Source organism: Phaeoacremonium minimum (assembly GCF_000392275.1).
Source record: "Phaeoacremonium minimum UCRPA7 unplaced genomic scaffold PA7_03_scaffold_371, whole genome shotgun sequence".
NCBI classification, from domain to species: Eukaryota; Fungi; Ascomycota; class Sordariomycetes; order Togniniales; family Togniniaceae; genus Phaeoacremonium; species Phaeoacremonium minimum.
Genome location: NW_006921275.1, coordinates 138,535 through 147,488, shown reverse-complemented (window position 1 = coordinate 147,488; position 8,954 = coordinate 138,535). Strand labels below are relative to the sequence as shown.

The following is an 8,954-nucleotide window of genomic DNA, read 5'->3' as shown; positions in this document are numbered from 1 at the left end:
TGCGGGCACGGAGCGAAAACGTGATCAGGGAATGGTACGAGAGCCGCGTCCTTGGCTACGGCAACTTCATTGCAGATGTTGAAGGCCGCGTCGAGAAGGTGGAGCGTGCTGTACGGAGGGCCGAGGGACTACGCGCTAGAGCTGCTGAAGAAGTTTGAAATGCTCCTATGAGACAACTCAAGCTCTACAGTAGCAAGGATGAGAGATGTTCGATGATCTGCTCATCTCAAACATCTTCCAGTCAGTCCAAATCAGCACTTGATCTGTAGGAGTGCTCCATTTCTATCTGCCAGAGACGGCAACGATGGCATCTGAGAGCTGGCCTCGGGCTACAAATATGCTACCAAGCTCCTCAAGCAGGACGGACCATGGAGAATTCGGCCGGGAAGCTGCACCCATTTCGGTATCTGCGGATATGGTCCGAACATGTCACTTGATGAAACAATCGGTTGGTGTCTATTGACCAATCGAATTTTTGTGGTGCGCAAGACAGTCAGCTTACAAAGGACCTGTTGTTATACCAGGGGAAACCCTTGGAAACCCTCTGTCTTGCAAAGTCAAGTAATAGCATTGTGGCAGGTGCAATAGCTGTCTTCGGGGGCCTCGGTCGGCTTTAAAACTTTACTACGGAGGATGCGGTCTCTTTCAAGCCGGTGGTTGCACAGCATCGGACTTCGATGGTTAGTTAAAGGTGGAACACTGCCGGAGACCTCTCCCCGGACCTATCCATTACTTCCCATCCCTAGTTCGGAAGGATGAGAGATGCAAGATCCGTTTTGATCATGAACTGAGCGTCCCAGGCTCGATCAAGTCGTGTGCTACTAGTTTAGGGTGGCCAGAGAGCCCGAATCTGGTGCTTCAGATACGCACTGGGCCATCGCACCTGGGCGTGCATCACGAACGGGATGTGCGACTCCGTGTTTCATAGCACTTTATCCTACATCATGCCATGCAAAGAAGATCCGATTCGCCTGGCAGGATAAATGAGCTAGATGTCAATGACTTCAAATTTGTGACGAAACGTCCTGGGATTATGGCCCAGTTGAGCTCTTCGTGATGCAATGATTTGTACCTCTGAGCCAGCTAGTGTAAGCGATTGAGTGACGTGACTAGGTATCTTCAAGCTATCGATTACGCGCCTACGGATGTTCTTCTTCATCAAGGACCATTTAATCTACTAGCCTCTATTCGAGTTGCAAATGCTTGACAAGTTTTTGTCATGAGAGACGAATGGACCTCTGACAATGCGACTCGTGGGGCTTCTAACATCGAGGCTGTGAGATCAATTGGTTTCGGGAGGTGTACCCCTCGTTGTAGGACGAGCATGATATCATACCCATGCTTGCCCACATGTTTCAACCAACATCATTTTTGTTTCCCATTGCTTATAAAGAATTACTATTTCAGTGAACTATTGGTGAGAGGGGCGAGTAGAGCAGGCATGAGCCGTCACCATGATGTGCGCCCCTGGTGCCTTCTAGCAGAAGCCCAGGTGGCTCTGAGCAACAACATCAGAAGAATAACGGATCTGCAGAGTCTGGAACTCTCTTCGTATGTAATGCAAGGCCAGACTCGGAGTGTTGAATGGTCCCGAGTTGTTGAACCACGAAGATGCACATTGAACATCAGCCACATCATACACAGCCACATGTGGCGAGTGCTTTAAAGTGCCCAATTGGCTTCTAACCACCTAACGTGACACGACTTGAACAGGGGTTGAATACGTGGAGGTGGCTGAATACACCACGGGAGCACGGTAAGCTCAGGATATATGAGGCATGTTTGTTGAGACTAATGACACCACTTGGCGCCAGAGCGCGTTGGTCCGTGAAGAGCGATGACGATATTGTCGAAGTCACGATGCAAGCTATCCTAGACCATAAAGTGCGCCACCGGTATTCTGGGGAATGTTGGCTCGGTCAGTCTAGGTCGTAGTGCCCAGGCTTAGAGATCCACGGCCATATGAATCACAGGCAGTCTCGGATGCTTTTGCCGCATGATTGGGATTTGTTGAATGGCAATAGTCTCCTCATCTATAGTCAGAGCTCAATATGCGTATTTCAAAATGTTTTCAAAAGTTACTTGGGAAGGAGACAGTTTATGCTGAGTTCGAAGTTGACTTTTGGTCATTGGCAGAGGACTTGGCGCCATGTCGTCTAAAGACCAGACACGCTAACAGGTCGTGACTGGAATGAGGCTGGCCTCGTGAGAAGACACATTCCAGGAGCCATGCACCTCTCGCCAGCTGGAACCTTGCTGGATTTCGATGTGGAAAGATTTTGGACGATCATACGGAGCTTATCAGTCCCGCGAAACCGCCAGAGCTCTTCGCGGCTGTAGCTAACGCAGGCTGGGTGCGCTAGACGTTGATGAAGGACTTCCGCTAGACTGAATCCGCCGCCGGAGGGGCTGTGTTACGAAGTCGAGAGATTACCTGTATGTACAACATCGTTGAGGCAGGCAGTATGGCAACCGGGTCGGTGGCCTCTACAGATGAGAACCCGGGCAAGCTCTATATTCGACGAAGAGGTTTGACCATGCCAAGTGATGTCTTGTTGAAGCAGGTTTCCTACTATGATCTTCGGGTGGGAAGGCAGGTAGTGGTTTACTCCACCAATGCTCCAGCCTCCAGAACGGCGTGAAGAATCGGTGGTGGAGAAGGATCGGCTCTTTTTCGAACAATTCCTCCTGGTCCCTGCGTCACATCGGCTGCATATCTCGATGGCACGCAGCTGGGCCATTCCGATCTAGAATGGGATTATCATGACCTACACGCATTCTCTGAGAACATGGCCGGTACGTAGTAGAGCCTCAAGCGATAGAGAACGACGGAGGTCTGTGTGGCGGCCGATATAGTGCGTTCAGACATCGATTCTGGTTACGTGCAGCACATTTCTGTTGCCTTGGCTGTAACATATGGTCACCTGTGTCAGCATTGTGAGTGCTTTCCGTGCGGTCGAACCTCCAAGGCTCCCGCACCCATTCTGTGCTGCACCGTTTGTGAAACCTGAGATGTTCATCCCTGCATATCGCAAGCCCAGAAGCCAAAGAGCTGAACGCGCCCCTCTCCAACGTAGAGACGAGGAACAGCGACACCGTGACACACGGGCCTCAGAGCGCCCGCCCAGGTCTCACACAAAGCTGCGGAATGAAGCGTGATAGGAGGCGGAGGCACGCATTTCTGCACCAGAGAGCCACTGGCAGAGGCCGACGCAGCAGGCTGAGTAGGAGCATTTTAGCACTTTCAGCCTATCACCACGCGCCTGATGCTGTCGAGTCCCCCTCCTTGGCACTCGTTGGGGCATCCTTGTCGCATCTCAAACCGCCCTAGTGGGAAAAGGGAGATCAGTCAGTCTTGCTCTTCCAGAGAACCCGAGGCCAAGTCGTGATACCGCCCTGCACAAGGCTCCGGCGTGGCTTCAAAGTGACACATGGAGCTTCAAGGCCATTCACTCTCGTCATAGAGGCCGACTGCTCGACAGGGGCAGCGCCTTGCTGCCTCTTGACGGCGGGGATTGCGTACAGGAGAGAGTCTAGAGACGTGCTGACGACACCGGAATAGCTGGATCTCAGCAACCTCCGAGAATCTCCCAATGCCCACCAGGATGGAGCATTGCCAATTGGAAGATTTGACAGTGCCAATCTTGAAGTCGCTAGCATTTTTCTGGGTCGCCGTTAGATGGACTGTACATGTAGCTGTCGGCAAGTATCTCACCCGTACCTGACAGCCGTCGATTTGCGGGAGGCGCCACAGCGGGAAGACCATTGGGAAACACGACCGGGACAACGTTCGGCTCCAAAAGGAGTGGAGACGCTGGAATGCCCTCCACTGCCACCACGAACAACGGCAGCGGGATTAGTGTATGGTAGGGGGCTCGAAGGGGGTCCTCTAGCAGGCTTAGTGAGGGAAGATTGCGCACGCACTGGCGAGCTGCCACTGCAGGCACCATGACCTCGGGAGCAGGCACAGGTTGAAGCATCCTTGAAAGCATGGCATGCCAATGCCAGTGCCAATGCCAATCAATCTTAGGGAGAGGTACTTTTCTTAGGTACGGTACCGACAGGTTAGTTTCCTGCCCCCCGTATCCTTACATGCCTTAGCACGCCTACCCTCTGCACACTGCACACGCGCTCTAGGCCACCCGCCCCGACCTTCAAGGTGGTCCACCGTCCACGGGTGGTTTAAGACCCCCCAGCCAGAGCAATTCCCCCATCCCAGTCCGGTCCAGCCGACCTTTGCCTGCTTTTCCCTTCTTTCCTTTCTCCTCCTCGTTGTCCTCCTTCTTTCCTTCCCTCCCCGACACCGACACCATCCAGTGAGTGGCCCTGCACCTGCATTTTTTTGCACCTGCACACGCCACCACCTAAACCAACCCACCCGGGCCACCCCTTCCTTCTACATACCTACCTGTGTAGTGTATCTCTTACATACCCACGGTGCTCTTTCCTTCCGAAGAGGCACTCACACACACACCACCACCACACACACACCACCACACACACCACCACCACACACACCACCACCACACACACCTTCCTTACCAGTCTTCTGTTTCCTCTTCCCACCATCCTTACCTACCTACCTACCCTATCCCTTCATCCATCCACCCATTTCTCCTACTACCCCTTCTCCTTCTCTTCTCTCTACCATCTTACCTAACCCGCCGCCAACACGACGACGATAACTTCAATTCTCGATATTCTCGATACCGAAATTCGCCTCGTTACGTCCATCTCTGCTACGAGTTCACACATCTCGACCGTGCATCGAGACGATTGGAATTGCGCTGGTAGCCGCCCTGGAAGGACAGTCTATTAGGGAGCGTCTGGAATAAAGACCTCAATTCACCACAAGGGAAACGCTATCGAACCAACATCGACGCGCGCCCTACCCGAGTCGACTCGTCTTTTTGATCATTCAAGGGATTGATCTAGGCCGTCCGACTCCATCACTCCGACAAAGAATACTCTACAGTCGACGCCGCTCCATCATTCAGTGGAACTCCGCTTCTGTACCTGATCATCAATCCGATCCGCCATTACGAGGGGTCTCTGTTTCGTGCAATTCAATACTGTCGTTCATTTTCTTCAACAATTAGATATCATCTGGGGAAGAGGCTTCCTGCTGGACACCGGTCTTCTTCTCTCTACCGGACTGCCGACATCTGCGACAGTCATTTCTTTGGGCCAACCTCCAGAGCCGCTCCTTTCAATTTCACCAACCACCGCCCGGCAAATCAGCGAACGTCTGCACACTGCCACAGCGATCACCTTCTCCCGCATGCACACCCGGGCTACCTCTTGACTTCAATTGCCACGCCCGCATCGCTGCACGCCAGCATTTAATCAACACCATTATCTAGGGTACACAATCTGCCACTTATGCCCTCCTACGGTTCTCTCCACTCACCATCACTGCGCAAAATGGAGAATTCAAGAGTGCAGTACCGCCGCAAAGGCATCAGCGTCGGCAACATTGTCGGCGACCCTTTTGCCTTGGCCACTATTTCAATCTCAGCGGTAAGCAAGCGCCTCCGGCGCCAAGCCCAACCTTCGAATGCCTCTCGCAATGATGTACTGACAATCATCTAGCTCGCGTGGGTCATCGCTTTCATTGCCTCGATTATCGCTCAGGTCCAGACTGGGAGCGCCTTCCCGACCTACTCCTGGTGGTCGGTTATCTTCTACTTTTTCCTGATCATCGGGGTTTTCGTCGTCGTGGCTTCGGACACCACTCAGACCTACCATGTTGCGGTCGTAGGATATCTTGCCTGTGGACTGGTTCTATCGACCTCATCCGTCAATGGACTAGTCTACTCCTCCAACGGTGCTAAGGAGGCCGCAGGTGCTGGATTCATTCTCCTTTCCATGGTTACGGTATGTTGATTCCCTTATTTGCATGTTCACGGCAGCGCTTGTACTGCTGCGTGCAATGCAATACCCGAGAATGCAGGGTCGAATCTATGCTGACTGATTTATCACAGATCGTGTGGATATTCTATTTCGGATCCGCACCTTCAGCCGTCCCTCGCGCTTACCTTGACTCCTTTGCCTTGGCTAAGGATTCCCACATGAACCGCCACACCATGAACGGGTACGGCCAGGGTCGTCCTGAGACCTCGACCTCGGTGCAGCCACCTCAGATGTACACATCGGCTCAGCTCAATGGTTTCGAGAACCCCTCTCCAGTCGGTGGTCTGTCTACTGCTGGCGGCGCTCGCAACAGTGCTGCCCCCCCTCCAGCCTTCTCGGCCCAGCCGCCTGCTAAGGCACCGGGTCAAACCACCAACGAGGAAATAGTTCCTCCCACCGAGTACCCATACCGCGCCAAGGCTATCTATAGCTACGAGGCAAACCCGGATGATGCGAACGAGATTTCCTTTTCCAAGCACGAGATCCTTGAGGTTAGCGACGTCAGCGGACGGTGGTGGCAAGCACGAAAAGAGAGCGGCGAGACGGGCATCGCACCCAGCAACTACCTCATCCTATTATAGGAGCAGCAGCGCGAATCCCGAAATCAAAGTAATCAAAGTATTGCTTGTGCGGATGATTGAACGTGGAGTTTGGAGATGCGGACCGATGCTGGCCTGAAACAACCCCTTCGTGGGTCTTATTCGCTATTACCTATACCTATACCCACATGGAAAGGCCGGCGTGGCGCGGCCCTTTGCGATTAGGGCAAGACCTCACGGCGACTTCTGTCTACACATTCGTGCGAACGGATTGATGGATGAACGACCACGGGAGCGGTGCGCTACGTTGGCCAGGGGATTTTTAGAAACGCCGACTCTGTGCTTTGGATTTGTTGGAGTAAAACCGGGCGGATCACTGGGACTATGTGTTTGTTTTTTCTTTCTATCCCCCTGGACTCACCATCACCAACCTTTTTCTATTCTACTTTATTTTATTATGTGTGTACATCCTGTATGTGAACCAAACTTCAGTACTTTAGGGTACGTCTTACCGTCCGTCTCGAACGGGGTTACGATTCATGGCTATCAAAGGGGCATTTCTGGGCAAGATAAATATCAGACCTGGGGTGGTTGAATTGAATGATATTGAAAAAGAACTCTTTCTGTGTCTATCCAAACCGTGACTACTTGGCAATATGACTCGTCTATTAACCATCAGGGTGACTGTGGAAGGGGTTAGAGACTTTGACTCTCCCACCGACTCACACCGATGGAGACCGAAGCGACACGTGCCATGGCATTAGAGTATAGACATCGTAAAAAAAGAAGGCCAGCTCTCAATACATCTGTGCAGGCTGAGATATCCCAGCAGAGACGAGCTAGTATTTGGCCTTCCTGCTCTCCTTAGGCCGTTGCAGCACCTGTCTTTGGGGTCATTGAGTGTGACTATATATGTTCATTCGAAGTTAAATCTTGAGAGTTCAAACTGATTCATTGATAGCAAGAGAGTCATTCGCTTGCCTGAGAAGGTTGCGGTCATCCGTAGTATGGTGAGTGTGAGCCCTCAGGACAAGACCATACTCAGTGTGGGGGATCACAGGGGCTCCAAAGGCGGCAACTCGGGCATTGTGGGACTTGAAAGCAGTCACTACCAAAGCCCTAAGGGCCTGCAGGTGGTCAATCGAATGCATTTCTCTCTGCAGAATTGTTAGGCATATAAAACGAATGTAAAGGGCCATGAGAATTGTCTTTGGTCTCAGGAGAACTCTTGCCAATTTTTCCAGTGGGTGATATATATAAAGATAAAAGGTAATAATAAAAAAAGCGCAAAAAAATTAAACGGATATGGCCCTACTACAGACCAGTTGTCTGGCTGTGGTACTGCTCACCCACGATGAGTGTTAGATGGTTTGTAGGCATCTCGGATGCGGGGAGTCGAACCCCGGGCTCATGAGAAACTCTCAACTGTGAAGCATGAGAGTCATGGATGTTACCGCTACACCACACCCGAATTTGTTGGAGGAGGAGCTTCTTATTTGATCTCTTGAGGCCTAGATGAGTCGGTGGACGGCTGGGGCGGCTGTCGGTGGTGAGAGACATGGGTGGACGTATATGGGTGGGACTGAGGCTTGGAGATGCCGGCAGGCATGGCTGCTTATGTAAGGCATAAGGAGCTCCTGTCTCTAACAAATTCGGGCATGGTGTCGCGGTAACATCCATGACTCTCATGCTTCACAGTTGAGAGTTTCTCATGAGCTGCCGGGCCCAAGGGGCCCGGTCTCACGAGATTGGAGATATAAGCTATCTAGTCAGAGCACATAACGTCTCTTATTTTAGGAAGGACCCTGCTGAAAGGCTTTGTAATGCCGTCCTGCCTGGACTACTTAGTTGCCAGTCAGCTGTTCGAACTAACAGCTTCTATGAGTATGACGCTCATCACCGTTTACTACACGACACCGCGTATAAAATCAAACGCTTACGAGGTAATAAACCCTTTTTTATTCCTCTAGATATGGTATTATACTGGATTACATAAATTCATACAATATTCGTCGGCGTAGATAGTCAAAGATATGGCAATCTCATCCCGATTCACGTCTTTCTCTGCATGACCCAGCTGTTTCGCTCGTTTTCCGTGGCGACCCTTCCATGTCTTCATGCGAGCGACCACGGAGGATACATTCTCATTGTCAAGTCTGAGGGCAAGCAGAATACACTGTATAAGACCGGAGAGAGCTGTGGACATTTAATGTGACACTCCGACGTAAGCCTGCTGATATGGAAGTGCGTTCGGGATGGTACTAGTCTTGCTTGGCTCAGAATCATAATTAATTTTTATGGATTCCGCCACATTGGAAGTTTTTTAGGAGTCTGCGGTACATACATGTCTAGCGAGGTCCCTGGCGAAGCAACTCTCTCATACCTAAGGTCTCATCCTGGGACTCTACTCCAGCGGCTGTGCGTCCAATACATCTGACAATAGAACCGTTAATCCCCTGGCCGCAGAGGCAAATGGAGGTTCAAACTCCATTCACCGGAAAG

The 8,954-nt window shown here is 51.6% G+C and overlaps 1 protein-coding gene across 1 annotated transcript; it reads left to right on the top strand.

The window, feature by feature from the left end:
- Nucleotides 1–5,424: 5,424 nt before the first annotated feature.
- UCRPA7_4831 (putative osmosensor protein) lies at nucleotides 5,425–6,494 on the top strand (the record flags this gene model as incomplete). Its single annotated transcript, XM_007917382.1, has 3 exons — nucleotides 5,425–5,520; nucleotides 5,593–5,877; nucleotides 5,985–6,494. 3 exons carry the CDS (start codon nucleotides 5,425–5,427, stop codon nucleotides 6,492–6,494), a joined length of 891 nt encoding a protein of 296 aa, XP_007915573.1.
- Nucleotides 6,495–8,954: the final 2,460 nt, after the last annotated feature.